General features: G+C 31.6%; 2 protein-coding genes across 3 annotated transcripts; one reads left to right on the top strand and one right to left on the bottom strand.

Moving 5' to 3' along the window:
* Positions 1-738: 738 nt before the first annotated feature.
* Positions 739-12,225, bottom strand: LOC134721625 (uncharacterized). 2 transcript variants are annotated; one of them, XM_063584732.1, is made up of 7 exons: positions 12,048-12,225; positions 10,485-10,668; positions 9,310-9,611; positions 8,746-8,811; positions 7,203-7,289; positions 4,790-4,924; positions 739-4,061 (listed from the first exon to the last, which is right to left on the bottom strand). In XM_063584732.1, the coding sequence occupies exons 3-7, from the start codon at positions 9,601-9,603 to the stop codon at positions 3,807-3,809; spliced, it is 837 nt and encodes a 278-aa protein (XP_063440802.1). In that variant the 5' UTR covers positions 9,604-9,611; positions 10,485-10,668; positions 12,048-12,225; the 3' UTR covers positions 739-3,806. The 2 variants fall into 2 exon arrangements, with proteins under 2 accessions (XP_063440802.1, XP_063440801.1); XM_063584731.1 differs by lacking the exon at positions 10,485-10,668.
* A 2,971-nt stretch (positions 12,226-15,196) lies between these two features.
* LOC134723607 (uncharacterized) lies at positions 15,197-24,297 on the top strand. The gene is made up of 6 exons (XM_063587172.1): positions 15,197-15,246; positions 16,486-16,788; positions 18,593-18,658; positions 19,490-19,576; positions 21,495-21,629; positions 22,951-24,297. Exons 2-6 carry the CDS (start codon positions 16,489-16,491, stop codon positions 23,281-23,283), a joined length of 921 nt encoding a protein of 306 aa, XP_063443242.1. The 5' UTR covers positions 15,197-15,246; positions 16,486-16,488; the 3' UTR covers positions 23,284-24,297.
* Positions 24,298-26,538: the final 2,241 nt, after the last annotated feature.

Raw genomic sequence — 26,538 nt, 5'->3', positions numbered from 1 at the left:
TATTTTTGAGATATTAAGATAAGACGTGGCACGGTACTTGTCTATCTCAAATTCATGTATTTGGTTTTAATGTTTTATTTGTTATTCTCGTGGGATTTTGTCTGATGCTTGGTCCGTTTCTGTGTGTGTTACATTTCAGGGTTGTGTCGTTGTTCTCCTCTTATATTTAATGCGTTTCCCTCGGTTTTAGTTTGTTACCCCGATTTTTTTTTGTCCATGGATTTATGAGTTTTGAACAGCGGTATACTACTGTTCCCTTTATTTACATTTATTTTTTTTGTCGTTGTTCTCTTATATTTAATGCGTTTCCCTCAGTTTTAGTTTGTAGCCCGGACATGAGTTTTGAACACCGTATACTACTGATACCTTTATATGTCTTGGTATTCCATTGTCAATAAACATGTCCTTGACGTAACTTTTTATGACGATTATAACCAATACCAGTATATTCACCAAATACATTTAAACTGTATTGTATTATATCGTCTCGATTTTATCAAAAGTTAAAGCTGATATTTTGGAAAAAAAGCATAAATTTACATTGCGGTTACTTAGCTATTTGTTCTTATTAACTATTTGATAGTATTATATAGGTTGTACCCGTGAAGTAGCATGGTTATTTTATTGGGATTTGTTTTCATTAAAAAAAAAACCAATACAGTTTCTCCGAATTCATACTTTGACAATTCGATGCCGTTGCTGTCAAAAACGAAAAGAAAGAGGAAGATATTTAAGCAATACACTGATAAATTTAATGGTCGTAGTTAGATACATCAGCCACTTCTATTCTGATACCTTATACTGTGGATTAATTTATTTTCGTGGGTTCCAATTTTCGTGGATTGCGGAAAACTTGCATATTCGTGGATATTTAAATTCGTTGTTTGAGAAAAGGTTGCATACATTCTTATTCTTATTGAAATTTTGTATTTCGTTGAACATTTAAACTCGTGGTTCCCCTGTTCCCACGAAATCCACGAAAACTGGTATCCAACGAATATTAATGAATCCACAGTACAATATTATAACTCATTCAGCATTTGTAAATATAATCTATAAATCGTAAAGTTTTGGTGCATTTAATCCATGTTATCTTATCTAGTAGACTATTACCAACTAAAACAATTTCTTTAAAAACAAATAAAGATGCTAGAACAGTCACATTGAATGTAATTTATGATTTCAGTGTAGGAATATGTTATGTATGTATTATGTTGTCTGCTCTGTACATCTGTTAGTTCCCCTTACGTCCATTCGTCAATTCTTCCGTCTGTTCCGCTTCAGGTTAAAATGTTTGGTCGAGGTAGTTTTTGACGAAGTTGAAGTCCAATAAACTTTAAACTTTTAAAGGGGCACTAGCTGTCAAAATCATGGTCACCGATTTGACTCAAATTCTCATATTTGATTTATAACAATGTAAAACATTTATCCAAACGACCAAAAGTCTAAAATAAACAGTTTACAAAGCATGGGGTAGAGAATATGTAGGTTCGTGTGTTTGAATTTTATTCCAGATGCCATCTAATTAACTATCGATTTGACCTCAGATGACCATATAAGCGATGTAAACATAAACAAAGATATGAATAGATTAAACCAACACGTGCAATTGAATTTTTATAGGTCTGTTTGATTTTATTTTATAGATTAAACAATATGTTTCTCATTGTTTTAACCGTATAAGACTGATTTTATATGGATCGAATCAGTAATCAAATGATTAACCGTAGTTTCACTTTCATTGTTGACATACTTTTTTCTTTCAAAAATAACCAGTACACGTACAATGCATGCGATGTGAATCCCTTGCTAGGGGTTAAATTGAAGTTCACATGAATACGGATTTAATGAGGTCGACTGATTCACTTGCAAGTGAATCAGTAATTATCAATGTTTCTTCGCTTAATTTGACAAAATATAATCATTTTGGCTGCTAAGAGCGAATTAATATTTCACATTCATTATTGATTGAATAAAAAAAATCTTACTTTTGATTTTTTGTATATATCTCGTAGCTAGTGCCCCTTTACACACATGTTCCCTATGATATGATCTTTCTTATTTTAATACCAAATTAGAGTTTTTATTCTATTTTCACGGTCCAATAAATATAGAAAGTGATAGTGCTAGTCGGGCATCCGTGTACTAGGGATATATTCTTGTTTTTTATAATTGTTTTCTTAATAAATTATACGCATGCGCGTAGCTACGTGTACGTCAAAACGCCCGGGCGTACACTTGAATTGTGAAATTAAAACAAATAATCGACATATAGAATAAGAAAAACTTATCAAAAGCACATCAACCTTGTGCTTCTCAATGGATTGCAACTTTGAATAAAAAGGGATTACATTTAATCAAATAGATCATTTAATATATTTGTTCGAATTTTTGTAAAAGTCTGAATCTACATGTACTATGAATTCTACTTTTCTTATATTTAAAGCAATTGACTATCTGCTCAGATTCGATATGCTGTTTGTATTTTTGTCGAGCCTGTGATTTATGTTCCAAAAGCGACACAAAGCGGCATCAATATGTAGGTTCCGAATGTGGATAAAGTCTTTTGAATGACTCTCCGTGAAATTTTACGAAAGTTGGACAGAAACTGTTTATGATCAAATGAGTATATTCAGAGCAATATAATAATGCAATTATATCTTTAATTTTCCGGCATTTTAAGGACAAAATGTATTTCTCTCTGCAATTAATAAGTGGTCGCAGTTTGGGCTTACATTTGGTCATTTCTCAATTACATTAACTACTTGTTGAACCTTCATCGAACTTTATGAAGATGCCGAAGAAGCTTTTTCTATGACTAATGTTTCTAAATCTAAAATTTTGAAAGAAATTGTTTTTGTTCATTTTTCTGTTCTTTTCTGATAGACAGATAGCCGGACTCTTCTTTCCGCAATTAATTGTTTTACATGCTCAATTTATAAACCTTCATAGATTGTGGTGAAATATTCCAGATCAAGAAAAAATATCAAATTAAAATTTTTGATTTTTTTTAAATCCCTTAAGGGCTTTAAAGGAATGATAAATCGATTCACTTTCTGTGGAAAGAAATCCGAGGTTTTCCATTTTTTTTTTATTGCATCTCTTACCAATATTGTTTTCCGTGTTCATTAAAAGGTGCTTTTGTCGATTGTATGCTCACTCAGGGCACCCTTTAAACTTATTTAAAAGTAATATTGGTTTGGGCATTTTCTCTAAAACCAATAACCATTAGGCTAGCTTCCAGTTTAACACGATGAATAAGTTAACATATTACAAAAATTAACCAAAACAAATAAACCATTTAGATTCAAAATTATGTTGCTATCAATGATTGTTTACTGACAGGAATCATTACGGTATCTCATTCTCGATAGCTTTCGGGGGCTTCGAACCCACTACCAGCAGGTGCTTTAACATTGAGTGGTTGGCACCCCTCATATCCCTCGCCAAGGTCTCGGCGTTCACGTAAAAATGACCCAGCTACGCCACTGATACGGCAGTGATATTTAGTATGCAGTATTGACTAAGGAAATCCAGTGTTGTTATAACATGTGATGGGAAGGTCGAACAATGATGTTAACAATACAAAAAAATCATCAACATGTATGTATACTCTGTAGGGCAAAATTTGGCAAACAAAACCATAAACTTTTTTTTCTAAACTTTCACTAACAAATATGTCTTATTGTCATACACTGTTATCCTAGGACATGACGCTTGTAATATTTTAATTACTTGTTGTCAACCTGAAATGGTTGATCTGTTTTCACAGCAGGTTTCGTTGGGTGACATGCATTTATGTTTTGTTACTGGTCATCTGAGGTCGCCAATGCCATTGATTTCTGCCCATAGTGTTCTTGTGTAGATATCTGATTGGCCTGTAAGTAGTCTACATGTTCTTGATAATCTTGCATTGTTTCCGGCTGTTGACCATTAAATCCGTGCATTTGGTGCAACTGCATTTGATGATATCTTTGCTGGTTTTCTGAAGGTATTGAATTGTTTGGCATATTATACACCATTCTAGATTGTGCCGTGTTCATGAGTGAGACACTTTGATGCTGTTAAAAATCAATATTCATAATTTAGAAATAATCCATAAATGATTACGGAAAGACGATGGAAATTGAAAACAGTTTTGTTTAAATCAAGCATTTATTGTTCAATTTATATATGAAAGCCAATTTCAGTTTGTACATCAAATGCCTACACAAAGATATTGTCAATAATTTACTTGTGTACGGTGAATATTTACAAATCAGCAAACTAGCTGCAATATATATTTATCGTGAAAGATCGACGTTTAAGTCATTGGTTAGATCATCATATTTTGCTGTGCAGGAAATGCTTACCCTTCCGGAGCACCAGATATCACTCCCGTTTTTTAATGGAGATCGTATTGTTTCTTAATTATTATTTATAACTGTTGATGTAAAAGACCGTTGGTTTTGTTTACTTCTTGGCTTTGATTGTTATTGTCTTTTGCTGTCAGATGCATGGTATAGATATGAAATCTAATTTGTTTGAGGTAAAAGAAGTCTAATATATTTGTTGTAGCTTTTTCGTTTATTTTTTTGATGTAAGGGACTGATTTTTTAAGGTGATTCAGCAGGATGGTTCATTGAGTTACGTGATGGTTTAAACGTGTGACATCTTGCTTATGTATAAATTTCATAACGCAAAAAATAAAACTTTATTCATCATCTTTCATGTTGAAATAATTCTACATATTTAAAAACAAAATCAATGTTGAAGAGCAAGATAGAGAGACATTAATTAATATACTGACATTTCCATTTAAGATCTGTGAAAAGAAACAACAGTATGTTGCAGCAACAATTGATATGATGAACTCAAAGAAAGAAAATATAGCCAGGAGGGAAGACAGTACAATAACTAATCTTGTATTCGTTTCCAAATCCACCTAAAAAGAATGTCTACATTATTTATTTGCTATTTCACCTTGTATTGGCAAATTGGTACCGATTAATGTAGTCATTACCATCTATCGCAGCAATGTCTCTTCTTGCGTACTGGTACCTCATTGAAGTTTCAACACTCCAGTCGTTAAGTACTTTGGTATTGATGAAATAATGATGAAAATAATTATATTACTTTTTTATTCATAAAATTCAAACTAAAGAATTTGCGATTCACATTAAAGAATGTTTCTCCGAGACAGAAAGCTCTGATTTCCTATACTAGTCTGGATTCAATTTGTGTTTTTATTATCATATCAAATAAATCGACGACTTTAAAATGGCTTGGTCTGAAGCACAATGGCAGATAATATAATATGACTTCAATGTATCCCTACTTATAACTCTTTATTGTTTATCTTTTACGTAATTAACAACTTCAACACAAACTGTAAAATCGCAACTTCTATGGATTACTAGCTTTGTTATCTACACATAACTGCTAGGAATGTTGCAACTCTAAACACATGTTAATCGTCTTATCACAGACGGATCCCAAAATGGGATATTTCTTTTTGATTTGGAATTGGATATTTTGTATACATTTAATTGATAAGTATTTGTTGGATAGCAATTATCGTGGATATCATGGGTACAGGAGAACAATGAATTTCAATGTTCAAACATTTTCCATAGGCGTGTAGATTATGGCAAAACGACGAAATATGATATAAACGAAAGTGTAAGTTTTTTGCTGTCCAAGAAAATTGAAACACACGAATTAAATCAATCCATAGTATTTTGATTTAAGTCGGTAATTTATTAAAATATTTTTGTGATTCGTTAATAGCTTAATAGCGTTAAAAGGAACATGTTGATGAAATAATTTCAAATTAATATTAACAGTAACCAGATGCTCCACAGGCGCAGCTTTATACGACCGCAGAGGTCGAGCCCTGAACGGTTGAGGCAAGTATGGACACAACATTGAAGCTGGATACAGCTCTAAATTTGGATTGGGATTAAATAGTTGACACATCATAGGTTTCTGACACAGAATGAATGTGCCCCCCTACCTTTTTGTTTTCACCTCCCCTTTCCTTTATTCCAAAAATGATATCAATTCAAATACTAATGGAGTTCGCAACAATAACTACTCATTTAAATGCAACATAGAATAAAATATCAAAATATAAAATGTCATACAGTCATGGTCAAAATTAATATTAATAAATAGTAACTTTTAAAAAAATAAATGGGGAATATGTTAAAAGGGACCCAGACAATGCCCCGTCATAACTCTAGAACTGTTAAAGTGAAGCTGCCAATAATTGAACTTGAACTGAGTTTAATGAAATAAGCATTATATACACATTTCATTAAATTTAGTTAAGACAAACGTAAGTTAAGAGAACAGAAACTAAAACAATTCTTCAATTTTCCACTTATAAAGGGCATAACTCTAGAAGTATTGGTTTTAGGTGATTTAACAACCATTCTGGCAAAAAAAGATAACTCCAATTTATTGTCTTGACACTACAAAAATGCTTGTTTTGGCCCCTTGTTTTCCCTTTATTCATAGACCATTAACATATATCCCAACCTTCTACTTATGGTATTAAAGATGGCGGTACGATTTCAGAACAATTGAAATACTTATACACAACTTATTGTCATGACACTAGATAAGTGCTTGTTTTGGACCCCTTTAGGCCCCTTTTTCCTTAACCTTAGGGACCATAACCCTTAAAATCAATCTCAAGCGTCCTTTTGTGGTTATAAACATTGTGTTAAAATTATATTGATTTCTATTTACTTATACTAAAGTTGTTCTGACACTAGATAAATGTTTGTTTTGGCCCCTTTGGGCCCTAATTCTTAAACCTTAGGGACCATAACCGGGGGGCCCCAAAATCAATTCCAAGCTTCATTTTGTGTTTATAAACATTGTGTTAATTTTATTAATTTATATTCACTTACACTAAAGTTATTATCCGGAAACCATCCGTATTCGGACGACGCTGATGACGACGACGACACCGACGACGACGACGATGTGATACCAATATACGACCGCAAAAATGTTAGCGGTTGTATAAAAACTAATGAATTGATAGTAATTGGTATTGAGCATTGAATTTGTAATAGATTTTAAGAAAGCTCAATACTATCATGTGAATAGCATATGTATTTTATCTAGATTTAAGAATAACACACTGTCAAACATTATCATATTTGTCAAAACAATGGATGATATGATATTAAAGTTGGTTAAATACTCACATCTAGTGCTCCTACAATTCCTAAGCCAACCACGATTGGTGAAAATACAGCTGCTGATATTATGTTACAAACCAAATAAGCTATTATCTACAAATGATAAGCAATATTACAAAACCACAATGCAATCGGCGTAATAGGTATGTAGTTAAAAAGCCATTCACATATATCAGTTGCAGATACTTATTAAAACTACAAAAACAAGATATGAAGGAATTAAGACTCTAAATATACTGAACTGCGATCATTCCGAAAAGATATATAAACGTATAGTGTTTATATTGAATGTCCTCTCAACTGAATATTGATGAAACAGGTGATTATTAATCAAATATGTTTAATATTGAAAAAAGGTCCTCTCAACATCTACATCAACTACACTATCCACTAAGTGCAAGATCGTCACCAATAGTACAAAATTGATATAAGTGACTTCTTTCTAGCCTGTTTTATAACTTGTTTTGATTTAAATGCCATATAATGCGATCATGGTCAACCACTGGCTGATAAAAGTCACTTAAATTCTGTCCTTATCCTGATGGTTAATTAACTCATTGATGTTTTAAGATTCGACAAGTGCCATTTACCAATGTGCTATTGTGAGATGGTTTTCACCGGTTAATACCCATCAACTTGAGTAGCTCGACTAGTTCTATTATAAAGCAGGAACTGCTTACACTTGACATCCAATTGATTTGATTCTGAAATTCTTAATATTTGATACAAAGACTAGTTTTAATAGCAGTGTATAGTGGATTTTTCAAATACGAAAACTATTATGAAAGAAAATTTATTTTTAGACAGCTGAGTACTAATTTAGCCTATCAAGGTGGTTTTAAGGAACATCAAGATTATTTGTTCAAGTTTTATGGGTTATTTTCTGTTTGACTCTACATATTTTCATAGCTAGACCGTTCATTGATCAAGAAATCAATGCTATGTTTCCTAACACTATTTTTTCTGCACGAAGTTTCTGACGCATTTTTACCAAAAAATGAGATTAAAGACATATGATTTTCATTGGATTTAATGAAAGATATATGTAAACAGTTTCAGAAAAGGTATTATCTCAAGCGATTGAAATTCTACGTTTAGCCAAATTTGGGGAAATATGTGACATCGTGTCCTCCCTTTTTGCAATATTTGATAGCAAATAAATGTAGATTGTTGCCATGGATACACCCAAAAGAAATAATATTTTTTATTGTTTTCTACAACGAATATAAAATATCAGCGTACATATGTACATAATATATGACACAAACAGTAAACTTAATACTGCAAGAAAGCAATGAAAAGGAGATGGTAAAATTCATGAAGGCAAAATTTAATATTTTTCCGAACTGTTTATTGCTACCATAGACTAAAGAAACAAAATACTTCATTATTTCATCGGAGTAGTAAAATATTCCGCTTTTGTGCAGCTCTTGCTGGTATCATTTATACAATGTCAACAAAATAAATTTTAATGATTTAGCTATACAGGCTATAAGACTTTTAATAATGATTCTTATTCTAAAAATAATATAATCTATGAATAACATACCATGCATCTCCATCTTGATTGACGTTGTCCTGTCATGCATAACGGTAACCATCCTGTTAGTATAAACTGAAAGTAGAATAAAACAAAATAGCATAACATATAAGGACGAATAAAAGAGATGTAATGAACAGTCATTATTGTCTATCTGAGATATATAAATAACTAAAAAATGATTTAAAGTCTGAACAAAACAGACATATATGAAATAGGTAAAAAGTTATCAAAGGTACCAGGATTATAATTAAGTACGCCAGACGCGCGTTTCTTCTACATAAGACTCATCAGTGACGATCATATAAAAAAAATATTCTTTACGATTTATTCTTATGTCGTTGCGATATATACATGATATAGTAACACTTGTTTTCCAATTGTTGAATGTGTGTGAGCTTTTGATTTTGGTATTGGTTAAAAGCCTTTTCATTATACCTTGAAGTTCGATATTTTAACATGGTTACCATTAAACAACAGGTATTTTGACAACAGGTTTAAATATCAAATTGAAAGTATTTTGAAAATCATAATATATGAAAGAAGCCCTATAGTATGATCCGTTTTACTTACCCAACCTGATAATGCCATGCAAATAAGATCCATTATAAGGATATTATTTGATTGTCTACAACTTAGATGTGTAGACACATCAACTTGATAACCGTTGCTGTTGTAGAAGCTTTTGCATCGACTAGTTATTTCAGTGTTACTGATAATAGCTCCAGCAATACCAAGGATACAGCACACAATACCAAAAATAATCTGTAGTCCACCTATTATCCGTAGTCCTCTTATCCCTGATGTCCGTACATTTGGTTGCACTTGGTGTGTTTGCAATACACTTCTATGAGCATCGGTGTTCATTTATTAATCTATGAAAAGATAATCATGCATGTATTATTAAGGATATGTTTTTGTTAGTGAAGGTTTACACTGATTTGTTTTTACGGTTACGGTCTTTCTTAATATATGTTAGGCTATGTTCAAAAATGAGTCGTTCATTTTACCAGCAGTTTACATGGTATTGCAGATTAATTTTGTTATGATGAAAAACATTTGCCCTACATCAAGTCTTAAATAATATTTGGTTATTCAGGATAGGAATATTTTAAATCATTACAATAATTATATAGGATCTATTGACTAGTTAGCGGAATTTTGTGATGAAGAATAGGATATTGAAAATTTTAACTTCAAACGGAGAGTATGTTTGAACGGCCGGAGATTTTAAATTTCCAGACATCATCGTCATGCAGTCTGCGTCATATTTTGAATTACATCTAGAAATTGACAATGAGAGTCGGTTGAAAACAAAACTTGACAACATAAGAGATAATGTCAGCTTAACAATTGTGAATTTTCCATTTTTATGTAGCAAAATTCCAGCAATGCATACCTGCTGCATACCTAGTATATACCAGCGAATTAATACGATATTCAAGGGCTTGTATTTCCATTTATTATTTCCGTGAAAGAAGGTCACTGCTAACAATGAGGTTATTAAACCAAGAGTTCCAAATGGTGAAGATGTAATCATTCCTTCGTAAATTGTACGGACGCCACCATAAGTTCGTTGACCAGTATGGAATATCAGTTTCGGAAATGATATCGGATATGTTCCTTGTGTCGTAACTACAATCCTCTTCCGTTTCAACGAATGTGACCTACCGAACTAGACCATTTACCGGGTATGAAATTATTTGAGCAACACGTCGGATGCCACATTTGGTGCAGGATCTGCTTACCCTTCCGAAACACCTGAGATCCCCTCCTGTTTTTAATGGGGTTCATGTTGCCTAGTCCTAAGTTGTCTATGTTGTGTCTTCAGAACTATTATTTGTCTGTTTGTCTTTTTTGTCAGCCACGTCGTTGTCTATTTAATTTCAATCTATGAGCTTGGCTGTCCCTCATGTATCTTTCGCCCGTCTTCTACAAAAAACGGCAAAATGATATTGAATGCTTTTAATTTTTTTTCAATAATGACAACATTGTATACCGTAAACAATAAAGACTTCCGGAATAAACAATGCAAATCAGATGGTAAAAGACCTTTTTTTCTTAAACAAAACACGATTCAACATTATTAGACGGTAGAACAGACGATTACTAAATAACAGACTCTTGAATTTTAGTTGAAAGGCAAATACAAATATTGGTGGTGTTTTAATAGTTTTCAAGTGCGCATCCAATACTCTCGCCTTTGGTAGTGGCAGTAAAAGACTACATTCAAACAAAAATATCAAACTCAATTGGAAAGTTCTTGATAAAATGTAAACAGAGTTGTAGAGTAAAATTCAGCTGACAATATTACTTTACTCCAAGTTGGCCCTTTAGATACAAATGTTTTACATTTTTAATACGCATTTTGTTTTTAGAGATGTTTTCGTTTGATCGATATTAGATAAATACAGTTAGTGTCACAGTATATGTTGAGATTGTTATACTTTTTAAAAAGCTTAAGTTTGTTTAATTGTGGATTACACATTATATTTTAGTTAAAACATGTATGTCTTCTGCAATTTGTTCGACAACTTTATAAACTAAAACAAACTTGCTTTGAACCTAAAACACTTATTATAATATGATTCTGTTTATTATCTATATTACTCGGTATATTTGTTTTCATAATTTTTACAATTTGTAAAGAAGCGGTCTCGAAATCTCAGATTCAGATAATTCCTGGTTATGAATACTGTTTCTTTTCTTAAATGAATATGTTTTGACGTAAAACGTCTTCTGATTAGCCCAAAGTTACTTTCTATCAGCTCATATACATAATTGTCTATTGAAACCGTGACGTCATCAACGTTTACTCATGATTTACTGCTTAAAATGATTTTTGAGTTATATTTCAATGACGGTTATATTTTTTTCTGTCTATTCGAAAGAAAAAAAAATCATCCGCGGGCACTACATTTTGAAGGTTATTTCGATTAGACTGAAATCAGTAATTTCTTAATTATTACTTGAATTATGAAAAATTATCCGGTGAAAGGTCCTGACATTATTATTTGAAGTCTTCTTGTTATTGGGAAGATGGTGGATTATTCTTTAGAAAATATTGTTTGTTGATAAGGAAGAACACACTATGTTATTTTTTCCAATTCTTAGTCAAGATACCTTTTAAAATATTAACTAAATCTAAAAATAAATCAAAGCTGATTATAATGCATGTGTACTGCCATTGCATAGTCTGTTTATTTATTATTTTTAAATCAATGTTCATCCCATATTTCCTGTATAAATGTTATAAATTGAAAACAGGAACTTAATAGGAAAAAGTTGAAATCACATAATTGAACTCACACCGTTGGGTAGTTTTCCTGTATGTATGTCCCCAATCTTCTGTGCTGCCGCATACAAAAAAGATCAGTTAAAAACCTTTTACGTCTTCATAATCCTAAGTCAGAAAGTCCTTCACCTGTTATGACGGTTATATTCAACAAATAAATAGTAATGTACTTGATAACGTTTTTGTTATCTACTGTTTACCTGACATGTCTAAAAAAGAAGTTTACCTTGCAAATAGGTTACTGTTCAAATAATCGATAATCAACAAACTATATGGAAGTTGCATATAGTATATTTTATGAAGGTGCACAATTTAATTGATATATAAGTCTAAAGATAGCCTGTGTTGTTTGTGTCAATTTGAATATTTATTTATATTTTGTAGTTCATATTACTTCCAATTTACAGCATAATGTACACACATTTATTTCGAACTGAATACCTAATTTAATCTGCAAAAGATTTAATATGCAATTTCAATTTTGTTTTACTCAGTAGTGATTTGATATACTTTTTATATATCCGTATAACTCATGAGTAATAAGCATATGCAAGTTATTTATATTTGAATTATTCTAGCTTAGGTTGCTTACTGGTAAACGGCAGATAACTCAAAGTGAAACATTGACAAATTTCTTTTTTACATGTATCTCGGGACTACAATTAATTATATTGTGGTATTTTTTTATAATAACAATTAAAAATTAACAAAATTAAAAATCCAAATCTAAAAGTTAATATAGTGTAGAGTACTATATTTTAGAAAGATATGTATAATAGAATAAAGTTACATCTCTTTTTCAAATGTAACAATTTGTGTCCTTATTTTTTGAAATTTTTGAATTTTATGCATTTTTAATGCATATTTTGTTTATTTATGTATATTATTTTTCAACTTCTCTGTAACCTTTTTACTTGCATGGTTTTATGAGAATGAACTATCTATCTGTCTTAAATTGTTCATTGTTTGTTTTTGGGGGGCAGCATAAGGGAAATAGGATACTTCATTCTAAACAAATTGAACTAATGCGCTTTCATTAACGTTCGTCCAATTTTGACGAATCTAATGATTTGATAATTTGGAACGTCTACATCAAAAGATGATCGAAAAACTAATGTGGAAAAGTCAGGTCGACTTTACTGGCTTCTTCTCTCAATTTCGTCATCTGTCCTTCTAATATTGCATAATCATAAACAAAATTTGAATAATAACGTTCACATACTTATTTTCCTAAAATACACATAATCCTAGCATTTGAAGATTTTGTACTTGTTCTATCAATGAAGGTAGGTAAAATAAGTAATGTCACGTAATAGAACTTTGTCACAATTATTTAGCCATTTTACAATTGATATACATAAGCGGAATAATTATGAATTACCATCTGCACTGTCTACATATATAAACTAGAATTTGAATCCTATGCTTCATCTGGGTACAGGTACCGCTATCATATTCATTACGAAAGTACTAACTGATTTCCAGACCATTAAGTATCTCTTATATGTCTTAGGTCGATATAACTCAGATTATTGGGGTCTCTTAGCATTTTGAAAAGAGCCACATAGTCACTTCATTAATGTCCTGTCTAAAGTCGGAGCCCTTGGAGTGAAAGCCACGGAACCTGTTAAATACTGTATTTCCTTATGGCTTTTTTTCCCAATGCCCCATTTATTTATTGTTTTTTTTTATTGTTAATGTAAACCTCAATATTTACGTTGTGTGCAAGGACCCTCAGCTTTTTTAAATATATGTCGTTACTTCTAAGCGATTATGAAAATGCATTGGAAAGAAGGAAAAAGACATCACAATGAACTTCTCTAACAAACTAAACATCATCATGATAATGATGTTCATTTGCCAAATGCATTTTATAGTTAACTAATGCGAAAAAGTTGAAAATTTCTCAAACGTCCGACGCCTCATAGTACATTCAACGGACGTCGATTTCTGAATATAGTCATTGTTTTTCAGCTTTATAACAATCAAAATTACACGGTTTTATCTAACGATGTTTAAGCAAAGAAAAAGCTGATTTGATATCAAATTAATTGAGCTGGCAATTTCACCTAACAATATCTCATCTTTTAACTTTTGTGAAAGCTTTTATCGGGTTTGGTAACTCAAACTGCAACTTTATATATACACATGAGTGTCTAGGACTTAAATAATAGATTTTAAACAATATTTAAATCTATTTTAAGTTGCACAGCCCTTAAATTACCAAGATATAGTAATTGAAAACTTACCTCACGTTTATAACGGAGATTATCATGGAGTCAACCATTTGAACAGGACGGCTGTAGTTCTGAAAATTAATAAATCTGTTATAACCGCCTGTTGGTTTTTTTTATCAAAATTAACAAACTTATTATCTTTTAAATTTATTTGACGTGCAATTCTCAGTTTCATTGTCTATAAATTTACGACATCTTAAAGCCAGATTATTCGACACCACATTTAATGTCCGTATTGCATTGGCAATTGGGGTTTAAACGGATACTATAGAAATATTTTTTTTTAAACCAATATGAAATAAATTTCACTTAAGTAGAACAAATTACTTAATATGTATGTATGCACACACAGTCATCTAAAATAAACGTAAATAAATGATAATGCATTTACGAAAATACAATTAAATATCAAAACATATCTAAAATCCACTTTACTGTATACATATGATTATATAAAACAAATATCATCGTTTATTAACGGTCTACATTCTTCCGCTACCAAACTTTGGCAAGATTAACGTGAAATTGGAAAACAAGTATCCACGCATGTTTTAATGAAAAACAAATCACATACTACGTAATTACCTGTGCAAGATGTATCACTCACATATCCAATATATAGAAATTAACATGTTACTTGTTTGTAGTAAAACACTTTTTTCAATAATTAATCTATATGTGCACAATGTGAACTATTTACCAAATTACGATTTGTTTAAAACAAAGCACGAACATCATGTAATTCAATACCGAATAAAAGCATATACTTATATAGATCACTTATAAACAAGTATAATAGTAAAAGTAACGTGCGAATATCATCAAGATTAGAAAAAAACAAATCTTGTTTAGCAGACGATACTTTCAAATTGATTCAATTTAATGCATATTTATTGATTAAATCTAATTAAACAAGTAATCAATCTATTGATCTTAAACATTGTAATGACTGCTTAGGAGTTGGTTATTTTAAAAACGGTAAGGGTTTGAAATATTTTGAAGGTAGATTTGTTTTTATACTTGTTATTACGTATATTATAATTGTGAACGTAGCAGTGGGGTACAGTTAACTACCGATTTTGATTGTACTTCTTTAGCTGTAGTTTCTTGATAAATATATAATTTAGAAAATCATTCTTGATCGAAAATGAATCAATCGTATAAGATGTATTTAGAGCATATCATTGCAAATGCAGATACATTTTATCAATGGTATTTACTCTTCTGCTCAAATATAGACAGTGTAGATATTAACTTTAGTGTGGTTAATGTCTGTCATACCTGATTTTTGTTTCTCATTGAAGCATATAAATGACTTTTTGTCAATTTTTTAATTTTTTTCTAATCATATTTTATTTGCTCTTGTTGAACATGTTGAATGTGTTAAATCTGCGTCCTTTCTTCTGTGATGTATAGTTATCTAATTTATAAATCTAAAACCAACATGTATCGGGAGCTTATTCTGCTATGTTGAACAATTGGATACGCAATAATTTCTCATAGACAAGGGGACGTAAACTCGTATACTCCAATCCGAAAACTCACAAGCTCTGGATAATAGAATTTAAACAATAATTATCTGCAGAATCTGTAGATGACCTACGGGATTTCTTTAGGACATAGAAGCACTAGAGGTTAGGCAAATAACGTAACCATTACATAGTTCTATCAATTTATATGTTTAATGCAAAACAAATTAGTACCAACATATCATTTTTGAGTTTGGGAAGAGCAGCAGTTGAACACATTTCATCTCTTATCTGATAAAATCATTAAAAAACACAATCAACTCATATTTTCATTTTTGAAATGAGTCATATGATACTTCGATTCATAATATAACTTATTGATTATATGCCTTTATGAAAAACTGGAATTACTGTGAAAATTCAATAAACAATTTGTACAGAAAGCGGTTCTACTTAAATTGATTTTCATAGATCACAAACACCGATCAATGTTTAGAACATTAGCTACGAATTCAAAATGTTAATGATATTTATGTACATGATTTTTTTTCTCTGAATTTGACTGATGAAGGATGAAAACTTGCTACTACATCATATACCTTATCTCTATAAACAAAATCATGTAAAGTTTAACACATCATCTTAAATCTAGATAAGTTTACCACATTACAGAGAAAAACGAATGTGTCGACTGATACCAAAATCTTGAAATAAAATATTTATTTTCTGCATTCCTTTCTTTACATAGATAATGACCACTGATGTTCAAATAGGTCCAAATCAAACACATGAACTACAAGCAGCTGTACGTACATCAAGAGTAAGATCCCTTCGAATACTGGGTGGACTACAGATTGTTCTGGGTGTTGTGTGTGGAATCTTTGGAATTGTCGGAGCTATTCTAAGCCACACTGACTTGTACAGTGGTTGCAAATCCTATAGCTTCTACAGCAATTACGGTAGTCATTTCTCCGGATTTGAATCTACTAGTTGTGGCGATTCCAACACTATCCTTATATTGAATCTAGTTGGCATAGCATTATCAGGTTGGGTAAGTCAAATTATTTTAATCATAAATGCCACTAAGTCACACCCAGAAATATATCTCTAATTTAGATTTAAACATGTTGACGTACATGTCTAATACTTGATGGTAACTTTTGATTGTTTTTTTTTTGTGAATATTTGTTTGTCTTTTCTTTAGCCATTGCGGTCTCATTTACAGTTTGACTTGTTAGGTTGGATGTCCAATGATAGCGTACGTCTCTCGTTTGGAATTTCAATAACTTATCTACGAATTGAATTTGCTTAGAGTTTGGTATTTTTGTTATCTAATTTTTTACCAAATATTTTTGTTAAAATTTGAAGAGGAAAAAAACTAAAATTGGAAAGTTTCAAATATCATTTTCTAAATCCAGAATTACAAATATAAACTCTTGTTTTTTCAATTTTTTTATTTTTTTTTGATGTTATGTCAAACAAAGGACGCAAAATTTAGTGTATCTAATCTTTACTTTTAAAATATACGTAAAATATTAACGATATGTTGGTTTACTTTAATTGATTTTTGGTATTTTAACGCCACTTTTAAGCACCGCATTTAGACAATCTAGTTAAAAAACCGATCTCTCATCGCTCCCGTTTTCCGATATGCCGAGTGGGAGATCTAAGTAAACGAAACCCGCTTTGAGATCACATGTGAGTGACCTTGTAGGTGTGTATTTTTCGACGAATGAAAATGAGTCTTCGACGATCCTGAAAGTTCATCGTAAGGTAAAGGGATGTAACTCATTTTATTTACGAAGAAATCGTCAGTCCTACGAATGAATACATTTTTTTGATTGGCTTATTGATAGGTCGTCAACTCATCTGCATATCATTATAAATTCATAACTTCTAGTTCACTCACATATGACCTCAAAGCGGGTTTCGTTAGATCTTCCACGTGACATATCAGAAAATGGGAGCGATGAGAGATCGGTTTTTAATAAAATTGGGCATTTAGGCTACTTCGTGGCGGCCAGTTTTATTGGTGGAGGAAGCCGGAGTGTCCGGTAAAAAACCCACCGACCTTCGATAGGAAAAAAGGCGATCCTAGTTAGGGTTCGAACTCACAACCTCAGTGTTGATTGGCTAGTGATTAAAGTAGCAACAACTTAGACCACTTTGCCACCGAGGCTCATACGATATATATGTTGGTAATATTTCACATAATTTTGTTGAAATTTTCTATACAAAGCAGACACGTATCTAAATATCTTATAAAAGAGAACCTGTCTTAACATATTGAATATTTTCTTTTTTCATTTTGACCTTGAACATACTCAATCTAACAATTATTCTGCATTAAAATACAAATAAGTAAATCGCTCTAATACTGCGTAATTTTTAGTTTTTATCTCACACGCGTTTTGCTCGTGATTCGAGGTGAAACAGAAAACTAAAAAATTGTCGTTTATAATAAACTGTCTGGGTGTTTCAAAAGATTCTTTTTGAAAAATTTCACAAAAAGCTACTAGAGCAGAGAGACAAACCCTGGCGGTTAAAAAGATTTGAATAAAATAATGGGCTTGAATTATGAATACACTTCAATGCACATGGAGTTTGCCAATTATATAGACATTTTTAATGTTACCTATTGATGTCCGTGTCATGTGAAAAAGGTATTGTGGATGATTGCTCTTGAAAGTAATAATTCGATATCATCTGAAATGCATTCTTGTTAAATCAACATTTACACTAAAATAGTTATTTTCAAACACTGAAAAATTACTGAAAGAAAATTATATAATTCCTTAACCTTAACATTGCTTATGTTTTCATTTACCTTTGTTTGTTTATTTTTTTATTTTCAGTTTGTACTAACAGGATGTTTACCCATATGCATGGCAGAACATCGTCGATCAAGCTGGAGATGCTTAGTATGTACTTCACACATTGTTAATTTTATAGTTCATAACAATCATAAGAAACAAATTTCTACTAAAAAACTACCGATGAATTATGGGTTTTCAAATAATTTTAGACTATATCATGGTAATAAACGGACAATAGTAGTATACTGCTGGTCAATATTCATAAATTGATTTATTAAAAAGAAATCCGTGTCACACACCGAAACCCAGGGAAACACAAGTGTAAGAGAAAAACATTGAATCAATAGAAACTAACGAAACAAAACCCAGCATACACAGACACGTATTTGATAACAAATGTTATACTCTTTACTTAGTACAGGAAAGTTTATGAAAAAAATGGTTGAACCTTGTTTTATCGCTAGCAAAACCTGTTATAGTACAGTTTTGAAAATTCAACTAAAATGACGCCTTTACGTGATAGGAGTACAGAATGCCATTAGTGATTGTTTCGTTTGTCAATGCCTATCTCAGATAGAAGTTGATATTGATATTGAATTAGGAGACGTTGCATACATGCAATAGATACGGATGTCAAGTTTTTTCAAGATCAATAATTATAGATTATGAATGTATTCCATTATATGGGTTTCTGTCTTAACAATGTCTAATTAGTTATCAAAGGTACCAGGATTATAATTTAATACGACAGACGCGCGTTTCGTCTACATAAGACTCATCAGTGACGCTCAGATCAAAACAGTTAAAAAGCCAAACAAATACAAAATTGAAGAGCATTGAGGACCAAAAAATTCCAAAAAGTTGTGCCAAATACGGCTAAGGTAATCTACTCCTGATCGGTCAGTGCAGTATAACAATATCATTTTAAATTTGTAGACCATAGCGTTTCTGGTTTGTAATATTATGTCAGCTGTAGTGTTTTCATCCACCGTGTTTGGTTTAGCTGTTATCGGAGCTCTTACTGTAAGTTTTGTGAAGTTAACTAAACTCATCATAGATACCCGGACTAAATTTAGTATCTACGCCAGACGCGCGTTTCGTCTTTAAAAGACTCATCAGTGACGCTCGATTCCAAAAAAGTTTAAAAGGCCAAATAAAGTTCGAAGTTGAAGAACATTGAGAACCGTCACCACTATTTATTCCTGTTTTTACCGTTTAATTCTTTCTTCGACAAACGTAAATGAACGACAGTGGTATATGCATAAATCATGAGTTGATATTTTTGTGCTCTCTCAACATCTAAGAAAAATTCTCAAATACTAAATACGCCATGTATTACAGCAGTTGTTCTCTATTTTTAAATGTGTTCTATCAGATAGAAGATCTTTTTTGTTTTAGTTTTACAATTCTATTAGCAGTTAAAAAAAGAAGATAAGTAGAACTATTTAAAAAACTAGCATGCTGAGGAGAACTACACATTTTAATTTTAGCTTCAACGAACATAAAGTTTCATAGATATAAGATTTGGTATGAGTGCCAATGAAACAACTCTCCATCCAAGTCAAAATTTGTATAAGTAAACCATTATAAATCAAATATAAAAAAAAATAAGATGTGACATAAATGCTAATAAGGCAACTCTCCACAAGACACAATAAAAAGATTACAATCAAATAAATAACTATAGATCATCGTATGAACTCCAACAATGAGCAAAGCCCATACCACATAATCAACTATGAAAGGTCCCGAAATATCAAATGTAAAACAATTCAAACGAGATAAACCAATGGCCAAAATTTATGTACAAAAATGACCAAAAACCAAATATTCAAAACATCAACAAACGACAACCATTGAATAACAGGCTCCTGACTAGGGACAGGCACATACATGCAGAATGTGGCGGGGTTAATCGTGTTAGCAGGAACACAACCCTTCCCTTACCTGGCACAGTGCGATAACAGTACAACATAAGACCGAACTATAGAAATCAGTTGAAAAGGCTTAACTTATCAGATGGATACAAAAAGAAATGCATTTAACAGAGGGAACGAGTCGGGAACTTTTATAGCCCAATAACAAAAAGAGAATATGATCTGATCTGAGAGTACTATATAACTTACATCATGATTCTAAGAATAAATCATCAATCAGTTCAAATTCAACTTATAATGGATTAAATTTAAGAGTACGGTCTTCAACATGGAGCATTGGCTCACGCCGAACAACAAACTATGAAGGACCCCGAAATGATTTAGTGTAAAACCATTCAAACGGGAAAACTAAGGGTCTTATCTAAATAAAAAAAGCAGAACCGTGAAACACTTATGAACCACATCAACAAACGACAACTATTGAACAACATGTTCCTAACGTTGAAACAGGTGCAAACAAATGCAGTAGGTTGAAACTTTTTAACAGACGAACATTTTGTTTTATAACCTGAAACACGATGTAACATAACAACATAGAAAGACACAATACATCAATTGAAATTACGTAACTCAAACAACAGGCATATAAATACAAACAATTGAATATACACTGAATGCTTACATCTTATCTCTGACACAACATGCACAATGTAAATATAAAATCAATGAAATAAGGTGTCAGATTAAAAACAATTTAAGAAATAACATGCACACTTAGACTGAAGAAAATAATGTTTATTAATAATATTAACTCAACCTTTTATGAAGGAATAAAAAAAACACTATTTAAGTTCGCTTGCAAAGAATAGTACATATTGAAATTGACTATTAGAGTTATTGATATTTAAAAACTACTCGGGTTATAACATACAAACTAAAGTACTAGAAGTGGAACATCCCCTCTGCACTGTTAATAACATTACACATGCAGTATCAAAAAGGAAGGAATTACACTTAAGATTTTATTCTTTTACTTAATACTTTTTTTATTATTTTTCTTTTAGGTTGCTTTTCCTACAAACACCGGAAGTGTTATTGTGGTGTCTTCTCTTCTAGCTGTTTTTTCTTTTATTGAATTCATCATATCAATTGTTGCTGCATCACACTGTTGTTGTTGTTCACAGCTCAATACGGGAAATGTTAGTACAAAAGTTTATCGACTTTGTTTAACTATCTATATAATTATATAACTAAAATAAAGAAATCTAATGTGATAGTTATCTACAATCCCCTTCCATTTCATGAATTTGACCTACCGAATAAGACTTTTCACCGGATTTGTAATCACATAAGCAAAACGACGGGTGCCGCATGTGGAGCAGGATCTGCTTACCCTTCCGGAGCACCTGAGATCACCCCTAGTTTTTGGTGGGGTTCGTGTTGTTTATTCTTTAGTTTTCTATGTTGTGTCACGTGTACTATTGTTTTTCTTTTTTTTCTTTTTTTTTTCATTTTTAGCCATGGCGTTGTCAGTTTGTTTTAGATTTATGAGTTCGACTGTCCCTTTGGTATCTTTCGTCCCTTTTTTATCATGACGTCAAGACAAAGAATCAAGGAAATCAACTGTATATTTTACTAAAGTATAGGACAACTGTTCTCAATAAAGAAAAACATACACCATTCCAGGATGTTTTTTTTTCACATAATAAATTTTCACAATAATTAACAAGTTCCTGGTCGAATCCGATACCGATATTAATGGCACATGTATATATATATCAAAAAATGAACAACAATTTTAATATGTTCATGCGTCCGAAGCGTTCAAATCCGATGGTGTATAAGTATCGAAAACGTTGAAGAGCTATATATATGTCAGAAATATCTCAAATAAACAGTCAAATTATCAAATGTTGTTTCCGATTGTGGATCTTCTTGTTCTTCCCATCACTATCTAGATTACCACTATTACATTGTAGTTAGATGGGTTCTATAGAAGAAAAATGAAAACAGCGAAAAAAGTGCAGCTTTTAATCAGCATGACTTTATCAAACGGTACACTAAAACCAAAGATAACTAGTAAGGAGAAGGTCCTTTAACTCATCGTGGTTTTGTTCTAGTATGCTTAAAGTTTTAATATTAGGACAATAACAATCAAAACCAAGGAGTAAACAAAGACTAAAAAGACCAAAGAACATTTACATCAACAGTTATAAATAATAAATAAGAAACAACACGAACTCCACTCAAAAATATATTAAAATATATAGTAGTAGATTAACAAAAAAGATTAGATACACATTCATTTTACTCATGAAATAAAAACATAGAAAAGCAATTGGTCACAAGTGAAAATCAACATCTTACTTAATGGTAAATCCTGTTGAATAACAATCAATGATAATATCAATCATTAAACAGATAAATCAAGGGCTACACATACAAGCAGAACTATAAAACAATTTTTCAGTTAGATATGTGTGGAAAATGCATTTTATATGTAGTCATTCTTTTATTCAGCAACAAGAAGTCATATTTATCAACACATTACAATCTGGAATGACAAATAACATGCCAAACACTCAAATACCTACAGGAAACCAGCAAGGATACCATCAAATGTGGATGCCACAAATGCAAGGGTACTATTGTCAACAGTCGGCACAAGCAGGTCATTCACATGGAAATCAGACGTCAATACAAGCATTCTACGGTCAGCAACAACGATCATTTGAGATGATCAGCCAGCAACAGAACATAAACGCACAGCAGTTCGGACACCCAACTGCATCTGCTGTAGATAAAAATCAACCATTTCCTATTACCTACAATTCAATAAGAAGTGAAATATAATTATTCGTCCAATTTAGAGAAATTCTGCCAGTTTGCTGACACATTTTACGCAATTAATCCTTTTTTATAGACAGCAACATGTTTAATGTGACACATACGATGTTTTGTGTTGTATTTGAAATGATGAATTGCACAGATTTGACAGTAGGATTTTTTGCAATCTGTGTATAGTTCACAGATAGAAATTGTTCAAATTAATTTTGTTTTCGAACTGAAAAAAAAATATCGATAAATACTCGAAAAACATGGAATTTACATATTCTAGCTTATATATAGTTCGTTTATTTGTTTGTTATGGCAATGATCAGTACTAGTATAACAACCTAATAAGGGAAAATTTTATAAAAAAACAAGATACCAAGGGATTATAAAAACAAGTTGCCTTCTATAAAAAAAAAAAGAAAAGCAATACATGAACCTAGGACCGCTGACTGCCGGGTCACCAAAATATTGTTGCTGAATTTGTGTTTGCTTTTGAATTGAAATAATTGACTGTGAATAGCAGAAGCCAGTTGAAAGTGAATATTTACATCTACTATTTGAATAGTTATTTCAAAGCTCGACTATTTTATTTGTTATTTGGAAATGTACATATGTTTTCCCGATTATAACCCTTTGGCAGATCCTAATTTCTACAAACCGGATGATTTATGGAATTTGCACAAACCAATCGCAATACAAATTTATGCACTTAGTTTGCTTTATAATCTGGAATTCTGGATGCATTTCTTTTACCTATCATATCTTTATATTTTGTTTCCTATATGAATGTCTTCATATTCTCAACTCGTATTTGAAGCTGTCTTTACTCATGGTAGATGTTGTAAGCGGTCAATCCTGTGGCATGCAATTGATTGTGACCTCTTATGAAGAGACTTATTTAGGTCTCATAAAACATCCCCAATTTTAAGAACTTCCTGTTTTTACTAAGATCAATTCAAACATTCTACAGAAAAACTTGGTTTTGCCGAAGAATTTCTTAATTCAGAAGTTGATGAATATCTGTACTCACTTTCAAAAAAACCAATTTAAATTAAAAAAAGTATGTAGATATAAAAGATACATATTGAATTCATTAAATAAGATACTTTTAATAAAAATATTATCTTTCTGTTTTCCGATCTAATATAAATATTTTAACCAGAATGTTCTTTCCCGTAGTCTATGATGAAAATACACAATATCCCGTGGTTAAATCTTCAAACATAATTAGTTTACATGTCATCGAGACAATAGAGAATACTTCGTTATAATTGACCTAGATACTCCAAGTGAACAGTGGTCGTTTTAAAACAAACATAATTGCGTCGACATTATACTTGTCCCTAAATCAAAGCGCTTGTAAATATTCACATTAATAACACCGCATATGTTTTGTGAAAAGGCAAATTGGTTTTTATATTTAAATAAACAATTTATTGACTGCAACTTAGTCTTTATTGTTTAACTTTCCAATTTATTGATTGTTACAATGTCACGTGGTAGCCTAGCCATCAAGGGACCATATCAAACACGTAGATAACAACCGTAAAGACCTGTATAAACGACAGAAAACTTTCGAGACGTTCCGAGAATTTTATTCTGACTTCCGGCCGTGAGATATCGAGTGGCCCATAGACACATCCAAAACTCGCCAATATATAAGCATGAACCCCCTGGTACGAAACACATACGAAAAACAGACAACACCATTGTGAAAAAACAACCTGACAAACAATTTTTTTCCAAAGCACCTGAGATTATTCAGGTTTGTGTTGGTGTTCGTGTTACTCAGTCACTAGTTTTATCTGTAGTGTTGTGTGTACCTTGTTGTTTATAGATCTTAGAAGATGTGGTACGAGTGTTTTCTTTTCGTTTTTCGTGTTTGTCATTGTGTTGTCGTTGTCTCTTCAAGTTATCAGTTTTGATTTTCCGTTCGGTATGCTCCATTTTGATACATATATTAATTTTGGCATAAACTTGGTGTATTGCACATTTTTTTCAGAACATTTATTATTCTTTAATTGATAAGTAACAAATAAAACAAGGTTAGTGTTTTTTGTCAGAAGCCTTGACAATAGTTTTTTTGTGATTTTGACTTTATTTGTTTTGAGATTAGTTGATTGATGTCTAATGACGTTTTCCCCCTTTAACTAAAATTTCTTTATTTTAACATACGATGCTTTGTCAAAATTAATATTGCTTTAACTATGACAGATAAAACACCAATGGATTAAATATGAATAAAAGCGAACTGTGTTTAATTAGTCTTTCATTTCCTTAATTTGTGTGGCGATTTTTAATACTATTAAACAAATATGGGACTTATTCGTCCCGAATGTACAGGGATTAATGCATGATGAATGACGGCCAAACAAACGTAAAACAAAGAAAACGCTATCAGCAGTCTACTTAACAATCATTAAAAAAAATAAGAACTTGTCACCAACAGTAGGGATTGATCTGAGATGTTCCTAAAGGACAAGTAGAATCTAACACGAGGACTTATTCATGAAATAACTTCACGATACAATGGGAAATGTTGTATGATGCTATCTGGTTAGTTTCATCGTTTTTTGTCGTGAAACAAATACACAGAAGTTTGTTTGCTGGAGGTCAAAAGTTCAATCGACTGGCGGGTTAACTTGAAACATTAACTTACAATTTGATATTTAATGCTTCTTCCCGAAACTGGTGTGACATTTTGTAGGTAAGACTGATCGACTCGGAATAGTTACATCCGGTAGGATGACATGTCTGTTGGTGCCTCTTACCTTGTAAGCTTGCACGTAAAAATTCAGGCTTATCGTTTGATTTTGCCAATTTTTTTTTATATTTAATATTTGCCCGTAGATGTTATAGGTAAATTGTCGTCAACATCTTGATCTTCATATATTATCATTTTCGTAAAACAGAACAAGTTAGAAACCTTGTACTAAATAACACAGTAACATATATCTAAAATGGTAATGTCTTTTTATATTCGACTGACTCGATAAGATAGATTTATTATGCTTTGTGAAGTTGTAAATAAGGGTACAAACACTTATGTCTTCCCCCCTACTTTATTTTTTTTAAAGGGGTTGGATATAGTTATCGAGGATACAAGGATTATAATTAAGTACGCCAGACGCGCGTTTTGTCTACATAAGACTCATCAGTGACGCTCATATCAAAATATTCATAAAGCCAAACAATTACAAAGTTGAAGAGTATTGAGGATCCAAAATTCCAAAAAGTTGTGCCAAATACGGCTAAGGAAATCTATGCCTGGAA

The sequence above is a fragment of the Mytilus trossulus genome, chromosome 6 (genome assembly GCF_036588685.1).
Source record: "Mytilus trossulus isolate FHL-02 chromosome 6, PNRI_Mtr1.1.1.hap1, whole genome shotgun sequence".
In the NCBI taxonomy this organism is placed as follows: domain Eukaryota; kingdom Metazoa; phylum Mollusca; class Bivalvia; order Mytilida; family Mytilidae; genus Mytilus; species Mytilus trossulus.
Note: the sequence above shows the minus strand (reverse complement) of the source record. Positions and strands in the feature narration are given on the sequence as shown.

What these genes read in the sequence shown, in the direction of transcription:
- LOC134721625 (XM_063584732.1), bottom strand. Translation starts at nt 9,603, where the DNA reads ATGAACACCGATGCTCATAGAAGTGTATTGCAAACACACCAAGTGCAA. An exon ending in GAATTGTAGGAGCACTAGAT is followed by an intron (nt 4,925 to 7,202) that starts GTGAGTATTTAA and finishes CATTCTTTTTAG; the next exon opens with GTGGATTTGGAAACGAATAC. An exon ending in CACAGATCTTAAATGGAAAT is followed by an intron (nt 4,062 to 4,789) that starts GTCAGTATATTA and finishes GATTTTTAACAG; the next exon opens with CATCAAAGTGTCTCACTCAT.
- LOC134723607 (XM_063587172.1), top strand. Translation starts at nt 16,489, where the DNA reads ATGACCACTGATGTTCAAATAGGTCCAAATCAAACACATGAACTACAA. An exon ending in GATCAAGCTGGAGATGCTTA is followed by an intron (nt 18,659 to 19,489) that starts GTATGTACTTCA and finishes TTAAATTTGTAG; the next exon opens with ACCATAGCGTTTCTGGTTTG. An exon ending in CACAGCTCAATACGGGAAAT is followed by an intron (nt 21,630 to 22,950) that starts GTTAGTACAAAA and finishes TCTTTTATTCAG; the next exon opens with CAACAAGAAGTCATATTTAT.